We start from the raw sequence: 23,303 nt of genomic DNA on the forward strand, positions 1-23,303 counted from the left end.
TAGCACTCGCATTACCTTTGTACCTCAGCGCTTCTGGAATGTGGACGTTACCCGTGGTCCTGCCTGGTTGAGCAACAAATAACTTATCACGTGGCGCCATCATGTGACGCCGAGTTCCACCAGAATGATCAAACTTCTCGACGATTTTTCGGCAAGTTCCCGCGCTCGAGGCCTGGGAGTGTGGGACCAAGACGGATGACCCATAATGCCAAGTCGTGCTGGCAGGGCGGGCTATTAACCACGTGGCGTCCCCATGTCCTCTACGCTAGCTTCTTCTGTCAGGGTCTCAACTATTAATTTAGTCTCGTTTAAAGTTCACTTCTCTCTCTTTCTCTGCTTATAGCTACTTAGCTGCCTGCACAAGGTTGTCGTCATGCTTCATATTTTATGCATGGTATCCTTATTTTTCGACGAGAACAGTCTTGTGCCACAAGAACCTTTCTAGCGTATTGTAGTTAAACAGTACGTCATTAGGTGTCACTACTAGCGCTGTTTATACTGTGGACAGATAAGCAGAAGTTCAGAGTATTGGTAGGCAAAAGCATTGAAGTGTTTGATAGAACCGGAGCCAATACAGGCATTTATATATAGGCATCCGTACAATATAGAGATAGAGGTTTTTCACGAAGAAAGAACATATCAAGGAGTAGGGATAGGCAAAATTCTACACGGCAAGATATGTATATAATGCCCGATTATATCAAGCAGGCTATGTGACTGCTTGTCGCCGCCCAGTTTATGTTAGAAAAGAAATAAATAAAAGTGAATCAGTCAATCAACTGGGTGCCAGTAAAAATCATCACCAGGGCGGTCCCATCTTGTGTTCATGTATTCATTCCGTAGGTGGTCGTATAACAAAAAGGCTAAATGTCGCCTTTATGTGTTTCCTCTCTGCTTGACACTCTTCTTTACGTACGCTTGCTTATAGTACGTTTGGCTGGTTTCTATCGTGCTCTGTCTGGGATTGAGATTGAGAACTTGAAATTCACGTGAACTCTTATAGCAGATTCGGACCTATAAGAGTTGACAGGAATCTCAAGTTCCTTGTACACTTTCTTTTTTTCTTCCTGACCGTTCTGTTTCAATGCCGTTTGCGAAGCAGTCCCCGGAGCGGGTGCCACATTGCCCTTCGTGGGTGTCCCGCTACGAGCAAAATAAAATATCGAATGCAATGATTTCGGCGTTTCCACTGACGCTGGAGGCATCGTTGAGTGCTACAGTAAGCAAACATGAAATTTCCTAGGGCACGTTGCCGGGCTACTTGGTTTGTATTCATAGTACACACGGATCAGCGCAATGCGAGAGGCACCAAGATTAAGAAGATGAATAAGTTGTAAGCTTTCTGAATGTGTCTTCTTATTCTTTGTCACCGTCGTAATGCGCTGCTCCGTGTCCATTATGAAGCAAACGTGGATTGAAAATAACGTGCATAATTTGAGGCACAGGGCCCAGTTAAGGTCATTTGTTTTGCGTGAAATTCAGTGCTCTTTGTGGGATCTCGAGCGATAGTCCTACCACAAAATTTTCCAACAGCTTAAGTCTTGCTGTCGCTCGCTTACGGCGCTCGATTTCCCATGTTGTAGCGGGAACAGTGTGAGACTGAAACAGCGCTGTACTCCTCGTACCTCGCGCTGTTCCCACTTCAAGCTGAAGTATGCAAACTAGCTCTGTGTCGCACCCTTCAGCAGCTGCGAAATGTCTCCTCGAATGTTATAGCGTTCGTCTAAAGTGTATGACATAATCCGTGTCACATGGATGATTTGCACAAGATCAGTGGCTCACTAGCTGCCAACAGATGGCGCCGCTACTCCTTGCTCGACGAGCATCCCGGCGTTGGCGCTTGTAGTGTTTCACACCACCGTGGTCTACACTTAATGTTGGCTTATTTTAGTGAGATATCTGAATGAAGGGGCCATTAACGCCGATTTTAGAAAAGCTAACTTCCAAGAGCCCATGTCCATGCTCAGTTTCGGAGTAGGCGAGGGAGTAATACATATTGTAACAGATGGGATCTGCGCGCAAGCGATGCCGTTGTCCGTAAAATTTGCTCTAGTATTGCGAGTCAAATAATCCCCGTGAGCTCCCGTCTCCTCCTCTATAGCCCGGCCGTCACGGCGCTGGCTGTCTGCTCGGCTCAACGCATACGCGGCCCTCGCTCTGTCTTGGAGGTAATCTGCGGCACTTGGAAAGGCTGGGCGAGCCGAGATGATTGCTGGCTTCATGTGCGCTGCCTTCCCTCGTGTCTAGTGGTGACTCTCGCGTTAAGCGAGAGGCGGCATGAAGAGTTCGCTCCCATCTGCCGGAACTCTTCATCATCCCAGCTTTGACGGCGAGTGTTTGCGGTCGTCGAGTGAGATATGTTCATGTTTGCCAGTTCCGCGTATGACAACATGCTTTGTTAAATAAATTATAAACCGACTGGCTTCTACAATTTATGCGACTGATAAAACTAGGAACCTTACTTCGTGCTGTTGTGTGACACTTTGTTATTGCTATAACTGCGACTTTCTTTCCCCCCCTGAAAGTTATGGATGCATCAAGGTTTACGTTGAACTAGCGGAACCATAAACTGCAGTGTTTCTGCAATACTTCTGCAATATCTTATTCTTAGTTCTTATTCAGGTAAGCGCAAACAGGATGTCTACCAACCGGGAATTCTCGGGGATCTTGAGTAGTCTGGAAAAACTCAGGTAAAACTCAGGGAATTTGTGCTTCCATCAGGGAAAATTAGCTGTAATTTTATCGGGAATCGTAACGAATGGTCTTTGACACCGCGTCGTTGGCTGGAGGAGTTGCCAGAGTACAGTCAACAAGCGGCTTTCCGTACGGACAGCTTCGCAGCACCACTACTTACTCCATAGTCAATGTATAAGAACGTCTGAAATTTCTAACATAAAAACCCTTTGCTGTACGATTTTCCGGACTTCTTGCCGTCACCACAAATCCGAAACGGCATTAATAAAAGCCACAACCGCCGCCATTTTGATAACCTCGCCGCCTCGAACCGGCACACTCGCACGTAGATCCGCTGGCAGCCGTAGCCAGCACCTCGGCAATGCTAGGCCTAGCTGCTTCGAGGTTCGGTATTAAGCTTCTTGCCATTCTGTGCTGTGTTTTTCATTGAAATAATTTGCCGCTGTCAGCAATGGCACCGACACCGCCTTTGGGGTCTTCGCTATTGGCTTCGAAGTTCGGAAAGCACGGCGCGTTGCATAATGCCGGTTCCCGAAAGTCAGCTTTGGCTCATTACAGCAGTATTACGCTCTGAAGCTTAACAAGTGTGGGAAGGGGCAACTGTCACGGGATACAGTATGTATTCCTGAATTGTGCACGCTTGCACCCACCACCTCCCGTCACAGTACGAGTACCGATATGCCTAATAAGTGTACTGCCAGTCCTTCAGAGGTTTTTCGGACGTACATGTGGCGATTTGAGCCCTTAAGGTCTGTAAAAGACATGCATTCATTTTTTGGGACGCTTTCGCGCCTCCTAGGGAGTCCGAAAGACCGGACGCTGACTGTACAACTGTCCAAGAAGATGCTTCAAATAGTCCGTGTGGCGAACGCGCAGCCGAAGGAGAACAAGTCAAAGGACGTACACATTGAGGAATGAACGGGAAAGGAAGCATGCCGCCGGTTTTTTTTCAAGGCGCTTGCAATATAAAAGCAAAGTGTTGGCTGACGCCGAGATGCATGCAGGTGTCCCTCGTCCAAGCAAAAAAAAAAAGCTCTTTAAAACAGCGAAACGCAACACTGAGATGTTGTGCCTGGGCTGCGAGTATGTCAGGACAGTTGAGGTTGATGTACCAGCTGTTGTGAGAGAATCTCACCTGCGATAAAGATCGGGCCTCAAACCAATTAGCTGATAGAAATAGCTCATATTCGAAAATATTGGGTATGCATCTCTTTATTTGTATTTGAGAATGTTCGACTCGATTTTTAATGGGTTTTACTATTACTTTCGAAGATACCTTATTCACTGTGCATTTTACATAACCCCTCCCTTCCCGATTTCTTTTTCAATGAAACGCGTACTCCTTACTATTCAAACAGGATTAAGTTGTTTGCTTTTTCTAAAAAGCATGGTTACTAGGAAGCGACATCATCGAACTACATGGTGTCGGGCGGTCGTTGACATAAAACAACGTTCTGTATCACTGAGGCAATTTTGCAATGGCACTCAGGGAAAACCTGGAAAATTCAGGGAATTTGGAAATTTCAACTTGCTTGACACCCTGATTGTGGTTTTGGGTCACTCCATCACTGCCAAATACATAATGCCTGTTAAGCAGTACGTTTGAACTGCTTGGATTTATAACTATGTTTACGGCGAGATAATTGATGCTGGCTCAACCACACTATAAGCGGGTACAACTGAAGACCCCTAGCAGTTCACTGCCCCCCACGATGATTACGTTACAGGAGTAAAGCGAAAAAATTTACCATCACCACCAGTAAAGCGAGAGAGCCAGCTCAATATCCCCACACCATCCAGTTTTCCAGGGTAAGAGAATGTAACGCAAGGCGGCAAGCGGAGTCCCCTCAGCGGCCCTCCCAGCGAAGCCATCTCAGATTCACCCTACAGGCTACGTTCACACGAAAAAACTTGACAAAATCTGCTCGCCTAAGCGGCGAATTGGGCGGGCATCCAGCCGCCGAGCCCGAGTGGTCTTGGGCCGATTTTTTTTTTTTCGTGACGGTGAAACGGGAAGCGGTTCCTCTTAACCGGGAGCTGCAGTAGCATGTAAGCATGCGGTCGTAAAATTTCACATTTTCCATTCTGCACTGACTATTTTTAGGAAAAGCCAGCAGCTAGAACTATCGGAACTGTCTTCTTTATCTTCCATGGTAGACGAAAGTTAGACGACACGTGCAGTTGCGCGAAATGATAGGTTTGAATAACTCATGGGTCAATGAATGGACATACGTCTGGAAATAGTGTCTGATCCATTGAAGAGTATACCTCCCTGAAGCCAGCCTGTTCCCTTGATTGACTGAAGTGCAGTGTTGCCCTACGTCGGGCTAATGTTGGTGACCCGCCACAACAGCAGGCTTGTGCAGCCGAGCGCAAGCAGCAACTTCGTACCAAGAGTCTGGCAACCTACTAAGCAGTCGTTTAATGAACTGTCGGCATTAATCCAGTGATAACCAGTGCTGCACATTTCAGCTTCACTGGTTAACCATCTGTACGGAGTGCTTGGGCATTGATGTTTTTCTTATAGCAAATGATGTGGCTCATAAGCGGACATATGGCTCATAGGTTTGCTAAGTAATAATAGTCTTTATTTGTTCTGTTGCAGATGGACGAACACGAACAGGACGCCGCTGCAATAGGTAAGCCACAGTATTTCATGATTCAAGATGTTTTCTGTTCACTAGGACCCTCGGGCTGGCACAGACGCCTGGCCGCAGAAGTGATCGAGGCACCATACCAAAGTAAAATTCTGGAAAGCACCTATAGCAGCTGCACATCTATCACTGGCTCTCTGATCCTAAGTTCTTCCGCCATTCTAAAGTAAAGATGATTTGGCAGGCTACTGACAATCAGAGCCTTCATTCAGTAACATGGTGAATTCTAAAAAAAGGCTCACTGATTGTACTGGAGATTGCTATCAATCGGGCAGCCTGTGGGTACAGGCTGCCTGAATTTACACTGAAACTATATTCATGCCCACAAAGTTCTGCATGTCACGTGGTTTCCAACCTAGGCACCATGCTCTTTGTAGAGCAGCAGCAGCAGCAGCTGCAAAGAACGCCCTATAAAAACAAAAAGGGGGGGGAGCACTCCAGACCAGAGGCCACAAGTACAAGAAGCCCCACTTCACAAAACACCCCAAAGACTACAAATATGGTACCTTTATAGAAGTGAAGAGAAGGGGAAACTTTGCCGTGTCCTCAACCTTTTCTGCCTTTCTGCTCAGTTTCTGGAGCAGGTTTCTTTGTTACCGTTTGACATATTTTGACTTCGTTTGCTTTGTCACGTTCCTTGGGCTGCAATGCAGGTTGTTGTATTCTCGCTTTCTTATCTTGGCCCTTTATAAGTTTACGATATGGTTATTCGTCTACCCTGAAAGTGTGCTCTATGTGAAAGTAACATAAAGATGTCATTATGCAAAATAGAAGTGAGGCGTGCAGACAGGACACAAGAGTAGAGAAGTGGACAACACTCTACTCTACTCTTGTGTCCTGTCTGCACGCCTCACTTCTAGTTTGCATAATGAATCCTTACCAACTAGCTCAGCTTTCTGTCGTATAAAGATGTCACTCCAAAAAATTTGTGTTGTGAAAAAAAAAGCAACAATGTCACGACGTTGAGGACGTATTTAGCTATGCAGTCAATACTTAACAAGCCTTCTATCACGTTTTTTAAATTTCCCCACGCTATCCACAAGTAAGACGGAGAAAAATTCTGCTGAATAACGTTGAATCAAATGTTCTCAAGATATCGCTCTGAAACTTTTATGGGAGCATAAGGGGACATTCTATACATTTGTGCGAATTTTCATCAAAACCCACGAAGAAACAAGGAAGTTCACTTTCAAAGCCACGTCCCCCCTTAACTTGTTTTCAGCATCTTTGTCAGTCTCCATGTTTTTGCCCCATATTACCACAGGTAGAATGCATTGATTTTACACCTTTCTATTTAATGCTAACGGTGAACTTCCAGTCAGGACCTGACAATGTCTGCGTTAGGCACTCCAACCTATTTTTATCCTTCTGTAAATTTCAGTCTCTTGATCAAGGTCCTTTGTGAGTAATTGACCTATGGTGAATGTGCTCCTTCACAGACCCTACATACTGACCGGCCACCTTGAACTCTTGTTCACTTGCCCGGCTATTGATAATTACCTTCGTCTTCTGCATATAGACATTCAACACCACTCTTTTATTACTCTCTCTGTTCAGGCCCTCAATCATTTGTTGTAACTCATCCCCGGTGTGGCTGAACAGGACAATGTCATCTGCAAATCTGAGGTTGCTGAGACATTTGCCATTGAGCCTTAACAGTTTAATTGCATGAATACTTACAAGCATTCGGTGAATAGCGTTGTAAAGACTGTGTCTCCTTGTCTGACCCTTGTCTGACCCCCTTTTTTTATAGGTATCTTCCTACTTGTGGAGAATTAAGGTAGCTGTAGATACTTTCCAAGATATTTATGTAAGCATCCTGTTGTACTCCTTGCTTACATAATGCCTCTATGACTGCTGGTACCTCTACTGAATCAAATGCCTTTTCCTAATCTATGAAAGCCTTATAGAGAGGCTTATTGTACTCTGCGGATTTTTCGATTATCTGCTAAATGACATAGATGTGATCCATTGTAGAGTGTCCCTTCGTGAAGCCAGCCTGTTCCCATGGTTGACTATAAAGTCCAGTGTTGCCCTTATTCTATTGGAGAATATTTTCGTGAATATTTTACATAATACTGGGAGTAAGCTAATGGGCCTATCATTTTTCAATTCTTTTAACGTCGCCCTTTTCTGGATTAGTATAATGCTTGCATTCCATTTTTCTGGGACCCTTGCAGTCGATAGACAGCTCGTATAAAGAGTGGCTCGTTTTTAAAGCATTGTCTCCACCATCTTTGATTAAATCGACTGGTAGTCTATCTTCTCGGGCTGCTTTTCCCAGTTTCACGTCTTGCAGTGCCCTTCTAACTTCATTGCTAGTTATGGCGGAAGCCTCTAAGTTGTTCATTACTACTTTGAACGGAGGTATCGCGGCTGCTTTTGGTACTGTACAGGTCGATATCGAATTCTTCCGCTGTTTTTGCTCTGTCTGAGAGATTGCTGATATTACCCTGTTTGTCTTTGAGGGCATATATCTTTGTTCGTCCGATGCCTAGTTTCCTTCTCACTGTTTTCAGGCTAGGTCGATTTTTTACTGCTTTTTCAGTCTTTCTCAAGATACAGTGAAAGCTCGTTAATTCGAACTTCAATAATTCGAACTTATGGATAATTCGAACTGTACGATTTGGTCCTGCCAAGCTCCACAGAAGTCTATGTATAAAGTCCGTTAATTCGAACGCTAGAAGGTTCCCTCACGGATGTTTCGAACTACGCTCGCCTGGCACATGGCCAGAGAAACGCGCCTACTGCCTACACACATGGCTGTATTGCCTCCGAAACGGAGAGAACGGTCTCCGTTCATGCCAGATCGCGGCTGCCGAGGAAAGCGACAAGCACAATCTGCCCACAGTGCATGTAAATTTGGAGTCCATATTGCGCTACGGACTGCAGGAGCAGGTGCTTGCTTCAAGAGACTGCTACCTAATGTGACTAGGCCGCCATATCCTAGAAACGTAACACGGCAAACATGACCAAAGGGGCACAGCATCGCAACTGAAATTATGCAATCGTTCCAGTGTACCTGCCAAAAATCCTATTCCTCCGAGCAAGGAGAGAATGAGGCTGGCGATTCAACATGGCGATGAGAAATCTTCTGTTGAAGTAGGAACTCCACTCTGGTAGCACTGAAGGCCAAAAACAAGAAGTCAAATGTTACCTAGCAAGAATCGCTTCACCCATACTTTCGATAAAGGGGAAAAATCGTCTCAAAAAAGAATGGGGAATAAAAAAGATTGCATTCATACTTGGCAAAATGGAATAATTTGGCAATGCGAGGAAGTAATTAAGAAAAGGAAACCGAGAACCATGAGTCGTTGAAGTGCTACGTTTAGAGTTGCGATAAGGCCTGACTGTTGCCTACTGCAGCTTTTTGAGTTTTCTTTTGGCAGAAGATTAAGGTGCTTTTGAGAAGCTTAACTCATGGTTTTTAAAACCGCAAATTCCAAAGAAGTCTAAGGCGGGCATAGAGCTGCAAAAGTTGCTGCTTGCAGTCTGAAAAATGGTGGATCGCTGGTCTCCTCGGCCACAATGGAGAACAATTCACTTGTAATATCTTGCTGGTGTGCAATAGCCCTTACTGCTTGTGGAAATTTGTCTTCAAGCCTCACAACATACTAATATGCTGTGCCAGTTGGGACAGTTAAATTGCCTAGGGCTTTGCCCTTTATTTCAACAGCTTTAAACGTTGCAAATAACTGACTAGGTTTTGCAAGGTCCTAGTTACTTTCCTTCAGGAGGCTGTGGCACGAGCTGCACTGAGTTTAGGAATGTGTGTATAAAATATCGGCACGCATGGTAAACTGTTGGACTCAAGCACGTCATGGCTTGCTTCTGCACTACTTTTCAGAGAGCCCTTTTGTAAAAGCAGCACGTGCGGAGCTAAGGGCCCCTTCAGTCGGTCTGCTAAAGTTGCTCAATTGTGCCAAAGTTTGAAAAGCTTTGACACAACATTGTGCCTTAGACCGGCAGTAAACTGGTATGCATTTCGAGTTGCATTGCAACCATGCTGCTGCCGAATGATCCCAATCTCAAGTGGACCCTGATTCAGCCGTTGCATCAGCAAGAATTGAAAATTAAGATGGAATTAAGATGGGTGGAGGTCTTGCCACAGCAACAAGATTGCTTTGACTGTCACCTGGCATCCACTTACAGCCCTAGGTTTGTGAGGGTTATCAAAGTGCTTGGACTTGATCGAAAGCACACAAGCGTTTAAAATTCAATGCGTTCCGTGGACATCATGGCATGCCTTTTTGCACTCTTTTATGCACATTGCGGAGCTCTTCAAAGCATCAAATAACTTTCTAGGAAGCTGCCTATGTAAAGCAGTAGGAGGCAGAACATTAACAGCAAGAAGACCTCAATCGCCAAATAGTGTTGCTCAACACATGAGAGGTACACTTGTTGCCAAACGGAGTCTCACACAAACGCCCGTCAGTAATTTTTGGCAGGTATTTCAGCTTTAGGTGATGGGTGGAGTGGTATTTCTTTAGTGTTTCCATGAATCAACAACCTTCCCAATCTTGGTTATACTTGAGGAAGTGTTTCTAGTACACTTCAATAAGTGTGGCATATGTAAAATAAATTATATTTTCGTCCCATGTATTCTGAGTGCTGTCCCAAGTTCACCATTGTTGATAGCTTGGTTACTGATCAGTGCCTTTACATAGAGACAACAGTTCTTATCTCAGCAAACTGTTCCAGAAGGAACTCCGCCGCCACAATGGAGTAAGACATTTAGGAGGTGAAACTCCCGTATCAGCGCGAGCGAGCGCGGGCGACCAGATAAGGTCACAATTGTTGCATGCGCCGACGGCACCGTATGCAGTGGCGGCGCCATGCGGCGCGTCGAATATCATCATCATCATCAGCCTAGTTACGCCCACTGCAGGGCAAAGGCCTCTCCCATACTTCTCCAACAACCCCGGTCATGTACTAATTCTGGCCATGTTGTCCCTGCAAACGTCTTAATGTCATCCGCCCACCTAACTTTCTGCTGCCCCCTGCTACGCTTCCCTTCCCTCGGAATCCAGTCCTTAACCGTTAATCACCATCGGTTATCTCCCCTCCTCATTACATGTCCGGCCCATCTCCATTTCTTTTTCTTTATTTCAACTAAGATGTCATTTACCCGCGTTTGTTGCCTCACCCAATCTGCTCTTTTCTTATCCCTTAACGTTACACCGATCGTTCTTCTTTCCATAGCTCGTTGCGTCGTCCTCAATTTCAGCAGACCCCATTTCGTAAGCCTCCAGGTTTGTGCCCCATATGTGAGTACTGGTAACACACAGCTGTTATACACTTTCATTTTGAGGGATAGTGGCAACCTGCTGTTCATTATTTGAGAATGCCTGCCAAACGCACCGCAGCCCATTCTTATTCTTCTGGTTATTTCAGTCTCATGATCCGGATCCGTGGTCACTACCTGCCCTAAGTAGATGTATTCCCTTACCACTTCCAGTGCCTCGCTACCTATCGTAAACTGCTGTTCTCTTCCGAGACTGTTAAACATTACATGCCGCAGGGAAAAAAAAATAAATGCAGCGCGCGCGCGCGCGGCTCTGGCGTGCTCTCCGGCCACTTCTTCCGTGCCAGGCGCGCCTGACGGAACGGGAGCAACACGCTCGACCGGTTGCCGTGGCAACCAAAACGGCGGTAGTTTCTTTCCAGGCCAGCAGGCGCCGCCACCACGATAATGGTTCCGCGGGCTTGTGACCTTTTCTGGTCGTTGCAAACAGCGGAATTTCCACTCCTAAATGTTTCTTGCTCCGTGGCCGCCACCTATCATAAGAGCTGCAGATTGGAGCCAGCACTTTGCTATACCAGACACGAGAAACGAGGATGCTGTGTTTTCTACATGACCAGACCTTTCAATTGCAATGTCACCAAAACATCATGCTTAGAGTCATACTGCAGGTTTCATTTCAGAGAAATTTTATCATAGATGAGAACACATGCCCTGTGCATCAAATCCCAATTTTTTGTTTTATCTGTTACCATATCCATAACGTCTGGCATCAATCCAGTCTTGAGTGACATTGCAGATAGCCAGGTTCTTAACATTTTTACTGTTGGAACGCTAAAGGTTTTTGCGAGGTACCTGTATGCCTTTGGGCTATTGAAACAGAGGTGAAGGGAAAACTGGCGGAACTCTTTTGGCCACTGTCATCCGTGCTTGTTCAGAGGTGACAGGTGCATATGAACACAATGAATTTCTAAAAAGTCTTTTTTGAGGTAACTGGATGACTGGGACGATATCCGCGCTGGTGGGATGATGGCCGAGGCTGTTTTCAGTCTTGACACGGACCTCCATATGCTTGCCATCTCATCCAAATATTTTTGCATCCGCTTGTTTGTTCGTGGGGTAACAGCCTTCCGAATTTGGCTCCAGACCCTTTTTTAGGTGTAAATGGCAGCTCTTGCGATGAGTACCAATATGTACTTGGCGCAGACTCTGTGGGGGCAGAACAGTAATACATAAGATACAGCACAGGCAAGAAGGTCAGCCCTTAGCCGCACATCAGCTATGAACGCACCTTGAACGACTCACTGGGTCGTGCTGACTGGGTCGAGACGTGCTTGGGACAGGCTCTGTTGGGGCAGAACAGTAACACATCAGACGCAAGAACACATGCCATGAGGTCAGCCATTAGCCGTACATCAGCTCTTTTTTTAAAAGAAGGCTTATTTTGCAACTTCAGGAACAATAAAGGGTCGGTCCACTTCACTGCGTTGAGGCTACTACTCATCATGCATTGTAATGAAAGAAAATCTGTTTTCACAAGCGAATAAGCTTGCATTTCTCTTGTGACCTTTATTGTGCTACATGTCAAGGTAATCTCCTGCGCAAGTGTAGCATGACATTTGTGTCAAAGAAATGTAGTGGTTGTTTACAAGTAGCATTGGTTAATTGAATCATTTCAATGTGAGGATCAACGGTGAATGTCTCGGCAAACTTTGATTTCGAGATGACATTATTCTGTTCAGGAACACTAGGGATGAGTTATAGCAATTGTTTGGGGAAGTTATCAGAGAAAGTTTAAAAGTGGGGTTGAAGATTATTATGCAGAACACAAAGCTAATGATCAATAGTCAGGTAAGGGAACAAGAATTCAGCATCGCCAGTCAGCCTTAAAGTTTTTGAAGGAGTGCATTTACCTAGATCAACTACACACATTGGACTCTTTTCATGAGAGGGAAATTTGCAGAATTAAAATTGGTTAGAGCGCATATGGCAGACGTTGTCAGCTCCTGACTGGAAGCTCACTATTATCACTGAATATAAAGGTATACAATCAATGCTTTCATTAAGGACTGCGCATACAGCGCTGGAATGATAAATGTTAGGCGTAACGTTGAGACAGGAAGAGCGGTGGGCATCAGAGAACAAACGGGGATAGCCGATATTCTTTTTGACGTTATGAAAGAAAATTGGAACTGGGCAGATGATGTAATGCGTAGGTTAGATTACCGGTGGACTTCTACCACTGTGCCATTACATTTCAAGAAAGGTCCTTTTCGGTCCCATATGGATTTCACACAAGAGATTAGGAAATAGGAAGAAACATTCACACAAGAAAAACACACACAAGAAATATGAAGAAACATTCAAATGATCGGCTAATACATGACATGCATCTCAAGACTAGCAAGCCAGTACAGCATTTATCAAGGATTTGATTTCTGAACTCATGTTGTTTACCTTGTAGCAGCAGCCAAAGTCCACACAATGGCCGTGTTGTAGCAAACACTAGCTTCTCTTCAATGCGTGGAGTGCCCTGCTTTACACAGGCACCATGCTTCTTACTGCGTGTCTTGAAAAAAAAATATTGACTTCATCAAAAATCAAACAAAAAATTTCGTTATGTGAAATGCAAAAAGTTGTGACGATGTAACGGCTTATGACTGCAGAAAACATGCAAACGTGCACTGTTTGTTGTAGGATGCTTAAGCAGCATGTTTACCCCAGAAAGCTGGAACACCAATCCACGTCAAAAAAAAAAAAATTGCTCACACGTATTTCTGGTCACAGAGTATATTAGTGTGAAGAAAGCAGCAAAATTATAATTCAGTAAAAATGAATTAGTATGAGAATTTTACTTACTAATTCATTTGCTGAACTATTCACAACTGAACACTCCCTCTAGAATGTAGGCTGCACATTGGGTGTAGAGTACAAAATCAGATTTTGCAGGCAAAAAATTTAGCATATAAAATGATGCGTTAGGCTTTGTGGGGTTCAATAAACATTGCTACTGTTCATAACATTGATGTCTGCCTGACTACAATGTGTGTCAACAGCTTAAGTATTATTAGGATCACAAATGAGAACATTTATGGGCTCAATCATACACTAGGAGTGATCACACTACTAGTTCAACAAGCAAACGCATGAAAGACATGAAGTTATTCGGACTTTATATTTATATTTTTTTCCACGAACGTCATGTACCGGTTCCCTATTGAAAAATAAGCGCCCTAAGGTAAACCAAACTAAACACACACAAAAACTTGGAACCAACAACAATGAAATGTTATTGAATTATCATCCGTGCAACTCTTTAATGCATTAAATTCAGTACATTCACTTCAATTTACCAAAAGAAAAAAGTTGTCAGTGGACACAAAAATAAGCCACTCAGTCGTGCATGCCCACAGAAGCAAGGTGAAAAAAGCGACGCAAGTTCCGATATCTTTTTTCGAGATTTGGTGTGTATAAGGACCACCTGCTGCGAATGTGCGGCGTTTCTGACACCCACTGTCGTACAAAATATCCTTGATGTGACCAAATAGGGCAACAAAGGAAGATAATAGTTAGAAGTAAGCTCTGACTCACAAATGCTCGCAACCAAAGGTTTATTTCAGTAACAACAACAGAAAGGCCTGACAGCAGATATGTGATGCAGAATATAGTTAGTTATCTCCGCCTGAAATAATGTTAGCACAATTGTACAAGTATTCAGGCAGCAATATTAAACGACTCACTGGTACTGCTGTCATCTGTCGCATACTACGGTTCCAGTTTGGATGCTGACGCATAGCTCACAACCGAAACCTAGCTTTCAGGCTTATATGTCCGCTTGAAAACACATCAGTTCACCCCAATTTAAATAATGCAAGACATCGGAGCACAATAAACTAGTTCTAGCAACAAATAAGCAACCACTTTAAGCGTACGAACGAATCAATCCGTGCCACCGTGCACTCGAAAATACCGTTAAAAAAGTTTTAATCCAGGCCAGAGGTCATGTGGAAAATCAATGATGCTGAAAGCTATTTACATTTACAGTGACAAAATGAAGAATAAACTTACTAATAAGGAGTACAATACAAGTATATGTTTAGCAACGATAATTTTGTACTGTTTTTTATGTAATGAAAATGGTTCTACAATTGTAGGAGAAAGGTTGTAAGGTAAAATTGCGCTTATTAGGCCGCCTCTAGCGGGAGATATCTAAACTAATGCGAGCATCCTTTAAGTGCCTCCACTATGCTTGTTTTATTAGCAGCAGCGGGCGGTCAATTTTTTTCGCCCGCTATGGGGAACCAGCGCTGGAGTTTTCACGGCGCCTGCAGCGCCGCCCTGACGGTCTGAACGTGCACAATGCAGCCTCCCCCGCGGACGAAAATTGCGTTGCGTGTCCTTAAAGTCGAAGGAAAACAAAAGGGCGCCGACGATACTGTTGCGTATACAAGTGCCACAACTAAGTCGGGATGAGAGAGGATGTATCCTTCTGCGTCTTTCCATCTGAACACTACGAACAAGAACGGAGGCGGCGTTATTTCCAAGCAGTCAGGCGAGCGGAGTAAGCTCCCGTCTTGTCGCCTTGTCAAGTGGTGTCGGGCTGGTTTCTAAATCAAATTTCGCGTGTATCCTTGGTTTATTCGATAGTGAAGACGGTCAGCCATGGCAGACAGTACCAAACAGCAGAATCTGCAGTCGGTATTTCGTTGAAAAGAAAAAGAGCAATAGCATGCACTATCCGGCATATGCACCATTTTTTCCTTCGCAATGCCACCGCCAAGCCCCTTCCTACGCCACCGCACCAAGTGAACGATACGAAAGGTAAAAATTATCCATTCATTGCCAAGAATTATGTGGGAGGGAAGCTGCCTTGTAATACGAGTGTATGCGCATAGTGCCGGCGCACGCGCGACTAAGCCACCTATGTGTTTATAAAAATGCGCATAAGGATGAGGACTCGGCGCTGAGATGCATCTGGCAAATTTATGTAATTAGTGCTACATGTAGCCAGGATTGTTACGGATCAAGCAGCGGAGCACTCAAACCTTTGCTTGCGCGAGTCAGCTGATGCGATAAAGCTTTCTTCTCCATTGACTGCGGTGGCGAAGTAACATCAGAATTTTTTATGTCTAGCCAGAGAATTATGGAATATCTTCAGGCCAACTAATACTTACGAAACCATAGCGCAGCACGACCGGAGCCATAACTGCTAGATTCGCGAGACAGCCAGCGCTCGTTTCTCCCCTGGCGGAGCGATTTCATCTCCAACGGGTGTAGGTTTCCGTCGCCGCTTCCCTTCGCGGTCGCGCCCGCGTTCAGTTCGCGCTGCGCGCGAAACGTCCCTTGTTTGCGACGGCGCCTCTTCGGATGACCGGAAATTATTATTATGTTGTTAACTGTCAAGACATCAATGTAAACACGAAAGGGTTGATGCCACCAGAGAAATTCTGCCGATTCACAAGAAAATTGTACGATAAAAGCAGAAGAGACATGAATTACTGCGGTGCGCCGAGCGAAGAAAACAACTGGCAAACAAAGCGAACTCGTTCATTGATCGCTCCTGAGTGTATGACGGTTTTTATATATAACCCACATGAATTTAATAATTACTCGGTACATAATCGTTTTATTCATATAAAACCTTTAAGTTGTTCGACGAGCGCTTGTCCTGTCTTCTTTCTCGTGTTTCGTTTGTGTGTGCGCTGCCCAAGAATGGAAACCACGTCTGTCATATCTGCTAGCAGTGGCCGAAGTTCACGCGTGCCAAGAAATTGAATATGTGCATGATGCATTGAACATGACCGGAGTTCATTCCCGCTTCACCACTGCACCGATCGATCGGGTTACTGGACGATACACACCCGCGTCTTGGTCGCGCCGGCATTGCTGAAGCATGAATGATTACTAATACTTCCGTCTCTTGAGCAATGTTAAAAAATGGGCAAGCTGTCTACATTGCTGCCTCTATTCCATATTGTAGGGGACGCACTAGTTAAAGTTGTGTGCGCATGTCGTACTTGTGCTATGCAGCGATGTATTTTGTTTTGTTTCCGCACAGTGTTGGTGGAAGTCCGTTGTCGCCATCAGAGACAACACAGATTCGTAGCAAACACATTGTGAGAAACTGCAAAAATGACTTTAGCTCGTAGGTGCCGTATGTATGTGCCGCATTGTATGTGCTGACGATTTTTCCGGCGGCACATACGATGTCGTTTCCAATTACCTGCTCAGCGTCCCTTACATGGTTAAGCAGACGCTGCCGTTTCGCCGCATTGCAGCCATAAAAATAATCGTCAAGCGTACCGATCTTCTTAAAGGCAAATATAGCGTGTGCAGTTTGTTTCACACTAAGGGGAAAATTCGGAACGTATTGCGTCGCGATGCGGCAAGCAATGGAGTCGTACGGCGGCAGCAGCTCGAGCAGGCGCACACGCTTGAGGGGCGGTGTCGTGATCTGCGTCGTCTGCTACGGCGGCGCGCGCTGGCCGCATTTTCGGGAAGCGTGGTACTGTCAGGGGCAGTGCGCCGATTTCATCGGCACAGCGGGAACTGAGCTGATATTCTTTACTAAACGTTGAGCGTCGCCACACTCTGATCCTTCATTGGCGATAATGGAGTTCCACAAACTTCTTTTGACAACATGGTTCATTTGTTCTTTCGAAAGGCCGGAGTGCTGAGCGTGTGCACGTATTTTTCTTCACTCTGTGTGCTACCGTAATAAGCAGCGACAAGACGCACCAAGATGTGCGCGCAACGTGCTCAGTCTTTGTTTGACTCGAAAGGAAAACAAAGCACTCAACAATGATAAATGTGGGGGTAGAACACGATGAAACAAACGGATACGAATAAAGGAATGTTTTACGTTAAGACAATGAGCTGGAAGTGATTTTTCTCGACAATCATTCACTACACCAGACAGACCCTGCCCACCGGCGGGGTATTGGACACGTCCCGCTCAGAACTTCAGTTAGTATCTCGTCATGTCCCCAGCGGCAGCGATGACAGCGCTCATCCTGGAAGGCAGTTGTGTAGAATGACTTGATCAGGGATGTGTTCATTCGCAGCACATCTCAGTGGCTGACGATGGTGGATCGAAGCCTATCCTTGGGCGACTGATCGAGGGGATGTGGCGCCAGCGATACTTTCAACGAGGCCCAGACATTTTAAATGATGTTGGCGCCCGGGGATTGAGGGGGCCGCTCCAAGAGAGTGACTGCGCGCTCTTCTAGCAGTTCTTGCACAGCACGAGCAGTGTGGATCGGCGTCCTATCGCGTTAGAATATATAGTCGCCTTCCAGAAACGGGCCGTCAAGAATGTATGGAATCAGTACGTCGTCTATGACTGCCATGCAGCGATGAACTTACATTCCAGGCGTATCAGTGGGCGTCGCGCAACGCTTAGCAAAGAATAACGGCTCATTTCACGCAGTAACGATGTGATCGGCGCCCTGCACCTTACAGTAGAACGTTTCCCGACAATGCGGCCAGCGCGCGCCGCCGTAGCAGACGACGCCGTTAAGATCCCGCCCCTCGAGCATCTGCGCGAGCTGCTGCCGCCGCCTGACTCAAGCGCTCGCCGCATCGCGATGCAATGCTCTTCGAGTTTTCCCCTAAATGTGAAACAGACTGTACACCGCCCTTCGAAGGAAATGTCCACGCGCACACACCGCGCGCGGCACGAAACGTGCCCAAACACGGGCAGTGCAGGAGGCAATCAAGGCGGCGCGAACGAGAGATGGGAGAGGGGTACCACCCGCTAATAGAATTTTGCTTCGCATGCGGCGCTCTCAACGCCGGCGCAGCAGCGCCGCTTGGCGTGCGGTCGTCTATACACGACGCAACCGTAAAAGAAACACACGTGCTCGCCGCGACGCACTGTGAAAAATATATAAAGCTTAAAAAGCTTCTTTCGTCATTTCATCACTTGATGGCGCTAGCTTCTTTACAAAAACACCACTTGAAGCGGCGCGAGAACGGAACATACGGCTGCGTATGTGTGTGTCTTCTTGTTGTGTGGCTGGAATATGCCGCGTTTCGTCGCCAGGGCGGCGTGCAGCGCACTCTTTTCGACGTGCCGCCTATCCAGCGCTGGTTCCCCATGGCCATTTGTTGAACATGATTGTGCTTACCTCTGACCACGGCTGCTCGATAAAACGCATGAGGAGTGGCCAGTGTTTTTAGATTAGGTCAGTTTAGATGTTTAGATTAGGTAAGCTTAGGTAATGTTTAAATTCGGTAAACGCACGGGGTCGCCATGGCGACAGAGCGGGCCCCTCCCGTCTCAAGCGCTGAGGAGGTGCTGCGGTCGCGTTAGGATTGGAACTACTGTATATGCTACCTAAGGTAGCAGAGTTGCGCATCTGTTCTATCAAGCCGCTAGCGCCTCTATTGGCAGAACGTCATCATGTGATAGTCAAGCAACCGTGCATGGTGGAGAAGCAGATGCTGAGGCCATTTTTTGTATTTTGCGATACCGCCGCTGCAGCGAACTGGATTAGCACAAGTTTATCGCCAGTCAAATTCAAAGCGAATCCGTTTGATCTTGGCGTTCGCTGTTCGCGTGCTGGCTAGCTGTGGAGCAACAACAGAATGTGCGCAGCGCATCTCACTGTTGGTTCATCGCAGTGTGATCGCAATTCTACCGGAATGATATAATGACCGAGTGCCCTGCTCCCAACTGCACGAATCGCTCTGAAAGCGGGAAAACTTTTTATTCGATCCCATGCACCACACTGCATTCACTGAACTGCGATAAAAAAGGCAGCTCATATTTTCATAATAATGCACTGCTTGGGTTGTTTCGGAACATAAAAGGGGTTATATTACTAAGTAAAGATATTTCGTCTACTACTGCTTATGTGAAGCAGGAGGCAAGAGGAATGAGTGTCATCATTTAACATACAGTAATGGCCTAACTGTACTTTGCATAATTACCTATATTGTAGCTATGTCAATCCTGTAAGAGAAAAACCTTACCTACACTCCCACAGAAGGCTACTTTTGGAATCCCTGCAGTCGATTCCATTTTATTCCCTGCAGTGAAACGCACATAATTGAGTGACACTTGCAGATGTGGCTTATATCCAGTACCTGCTGGTAGGTGGGTACGTTTCTGCAGCAAATCTAATGGCGTACCAGAGTCGATATACTAATGGTCGGTCATTGACTCACCAGTAATATTTTAGACTACCTACGCGTTGAGAGCTTCGGTGCATAGGCCTCATTATATTTAGTACAGCTCACTTTGTAAAAGAGCACAAATTGATAAAGCTCAATATATCAATGTTCGCGCGCACTGTTTCTTTTTTTTTTCGGAAATTCGCATTTTGGCTTCATTGCCAGAAAAAGAGGTAGTTGCGGCGCAGTTCTTTTCGTTACTGTTTACATGCTAAAAGACCACCGCACTGCTCTTAGTAGCGTATTTATCTTTGTTGAAAAAAAATCTTAGTGCCAAGCAATATTCAAGCAAAGGAAAAACTCTCAGGCATCTGATTGTTTACCTCAGTTGCTAACGTTTATCAACTTTTTAATACACTATGTTATTTCGAACCTTATACTACCTTGATAAGTAGCTTTTCCAAAAAATAACATCAACATATTCCCTAAGAGTGTTCGGTGCGATCTAATTATTACCGTCGAAGTTCATGAATGCTGCATCTGACCGGCGTGTATAGAATACATAATCTATTTAGATGCGCTAGTGCCCATACGTTATTAGGTCAAAAGTTCCGAGAAGGTGCACAGGTGACTGCTAGTCCAAAAACAACTGAAAATATTTGCGCTGCATCTTTCGCCACGGGCTAAAAAAGAGCAGCACCTTTTCCTTGACTATCTTATTCAGTCGGCTGTTTCGATTCGCTTTGTTTGCGATTAGGTGGGAAAGCGGTCCACAAGCGAGGCGAAAGCGTTCGCGGTCGATCGACAATCCGGTAGGCACGTCGCCTGCAAAAACGGAGTGCAGCTTCGCCGCATATATTTGGTTGCTTCCCAGGCAAGATGGCGGACGTACGCGCAACTCTGCTACCTTTGGTAGCATATACAGTAACTCTAACGGATTGGCGACAGAGGGTCATCTGCTACTTCTCCATGTTGACCAGCGGAAGCACGCCATTTTCGCATCAGTGAAATTGCAGTAAAGACACTAGAGAAGGCCTAATTGAATATCGCTTACTCATATATGAGAGCTGCGAGAGTCCCTGCACAATATTGGATCACTTGTGTTTCATTCGAGTGGCCTCATTCGTAGCTCTTTCATGGGTCGATTCTTAGGTGCGTCTGCGCTATTCTCGCACATGTACCTATAGTTATCATAGATGCATGTTTAAACCATCATATAAATTAAGCTTGCGAATATATTTAGAAGCCATCGTGCCACTTGAGCCTAACAACGGAAATTCGAAATTCGCACTACTAGTCTTATACGACTGAGCGCCACGATGGTGCAGTGTTTCAAGTCAGTAAGCACACCTCACTGCTGGGAACTTAACATTAACGGCACAGTTCATCTGAAGATGCCTCCCGTACGTACTAATCTTGGCTTTTCATTAAAAGTTTCCCACCAGCTATGAAGGAGACACGTAAAGTGGAGGAAGTAATAAAAAAATAGAGCACAGTCCAATACACGACATACTGACAGCTCAGTTTAGAAAAAGCTTCAAATACCAATGATGCGTTCATTCACCAATGCAGTCAATTCACACTTCACATCAACTTCCCCTTCTCACAACAGCAATAGCTCAGGAAGCAGTTAGCTGTTTGCATGCGTAATTTGCAGCGAAACTCATACGTAAGGCAATGTAGGACTGCAACAATTCTTCAGTAAGTGTTGTGAGTAGTGCATCCAACTCCATGCATACGGTAGGTTTGGAGTGAATACAGGATGTCCCAGGTGTCCACGCAGAGGTTGGTTTCTTGCAGTAGATTAGAGATTTTGCTTTTAACGCCTCTAAGCTTGTTGAATAAATCCCACGAAGGATGCTTACGGCATCCTTCCTTAACTCTCACCTGTTAGGAAAGCTTCTGGACACTCTTTACCTGATGACTGGATTTCATTGATGTATGCAATACACCTCTCATGTTTTGGAAAAGTGTGTACGAGATAGCCACACAAATCGTACCCAACGCAATCTTGTGCCCCTGGCATGCTGTATCCATGATCTGGCGTAGTGTCTCCCGTGGCCAGATCACTCTTTGGTGAAATCCGTAGCTTCTACAGCTTTAACTTGACCACAGCTTAGAGCTGTTCATGTGTTGTCGGCCGTTCTTTCGTTCCTGCCTTCATGGTTTCTTGAACAGAAGCAGGTATGAAAGTTGGCTCTGCCACGACATCGCCAGTGATGCAAAACTTTATAGGTGTGTGCAGACTTAAAAGCCTGCATATGTGTGAGCTCATGATAGGCATGTGATCTTCATCCCCTTCCAAGCATCTAGTGACTCCGAAGAATCTCTGAAAGAAAGAAAAGTGAAATAAAGGCTGTTTCCCTGAAACATTTACAAACACTTCCGTCCCTATGTGACATATGTGACATATGTAACCTTTCAAAAAGTTTCCGCATTTCCTACTTCCAAGGCATACTGGTTGAGTTTTCCTATCGGGACATAGTGTGCTCCTTTGGAATGAAGGTATGTGATCAAATCCAAGACAGACGCTAGTGTCACTCGGAGGGACTCCATGGTCACTTGTGAGGCAAACGTAACAGTTTCCACTCTGATGTGGTTCTGCTCGGTCACATCTATAAGTCGAAGGAATTCTTGAACCAGCTTAAAACTAAACGAGTATGTAACATTCATTAGTAGCGCGCAAGGAAGTAAAAAGTGAAGTTAGTTTTGCACTACTTTCTGCACTATCGCACGCTTGCAGTAGTGGAGAAAATAACAACATGAAAACCACATGTGTTTGAACAATTTTCATGCTTGGATCATCACAATAGTGTTCTAACCGGGGCTTATTGTGGTCAACGAGTTCTCTCTGTTTCTTCATGTGTACGCAGGCCACACCAAATATGTTTACTATAATTAATACTGCCCTTTTCATAGCATATTTCCTGTAAAAAGCTTGTTACTGTCGCATTTACTGCTTAGTCTTTGTGGCGAAACTGACTTGTTTTTGCGTACCTCAATTTCTTTTGATGAGCTCCCTATGCCAAACGTGGCAGCTTCTTTTTAGGCCATCAAAGAGATCGTTCACCAGAAATGTGAACTGCGCTGTTGCATCAGTTTTCAAGGCCGGGATGTTGAACTCTTCTGTGCATGTTTAGGCCAATGTCAGTGCTTTGGCTGAAAAGCTGCAAAGAAAGCAACATTTTTAGATATCTTCTGCTACGCATGCACGAATTTCACCATAACTTAAGAGCAACAAGAATGTGTGCAATTACACCTGCCTGAACACCCAGCCGCACATTCATTTTTCTCAAAGTGTCGGGGTTCACATGCTTTCTTGTCAGTTTTGGTACTACACGGAGCTGCTGCTCGCTGTTAAGTTCCTGAAGTATACAGTAACGGTCATAGTTGATTTTATGTTCACCATTCTGTAAAGTAAAAAGATGATTGAAAAGGTGGAGCTAATATTTTGTGATCACGATAACTTTGTTACAAGCTAACATAAATAAGCGGATACCTACCATGCCGTACTTGTGACGAAGCAGATGATTTGTTATGCACTTCACAATGTGAGACACACCACAGAGGAAGTATAGACTGCTGTCTGGAATATA

The 23,303-nt window shown here is 45.2% G+C and overlaps 1 protein-coding gene across 8 annotated transcripts in view; it reads left to right on the plus strand.

Moving 5' to 3' along the window:
* LOC139052897 (uncharacterized) overlaps nt 1-23,303 on the plus strand; it is a 355,309-nt gene that overhangs the window by 37,453 nt on the left and 294,553 nt on the right. For all 8 annotated transcript variants that reach the window (XR_011510109.1, XR_011510113.1, XR_011510111.1 and 5 more), the window contains exon 6: nt 5,300-5,333. Coding sequence is in view for 2 of the 8 variants with exons in the window: in XM_070530057.1 (XP_070386158.1) it covers nt 5,300-5,333 (34 nt within the window). In the remaining 6 variants the exon portion in view is untranslated. The remainder of the gene's footprint in view (nt 1-5,299; nt 5,334-23,303) is intronic.

This window comes from Dermacentor albipictus, unplaced genomic scaffold (genome assembly GCF_038994185.2).
Source record: "Dermacentor albipictus isolate Rhodes 1998 colony unplaced genomic scaffold, USDA_Dalb.pri_finalv2 scaffold_42, whole genome shotgun sequence".
Classification (NCBI taxonomy): domain Eukaryota; kingdom Metazoa; phylum Arthropoda; class Arachnida; order Ixodida; family Ixodidae; genus Dermacentor; species Dermacentor albipictus.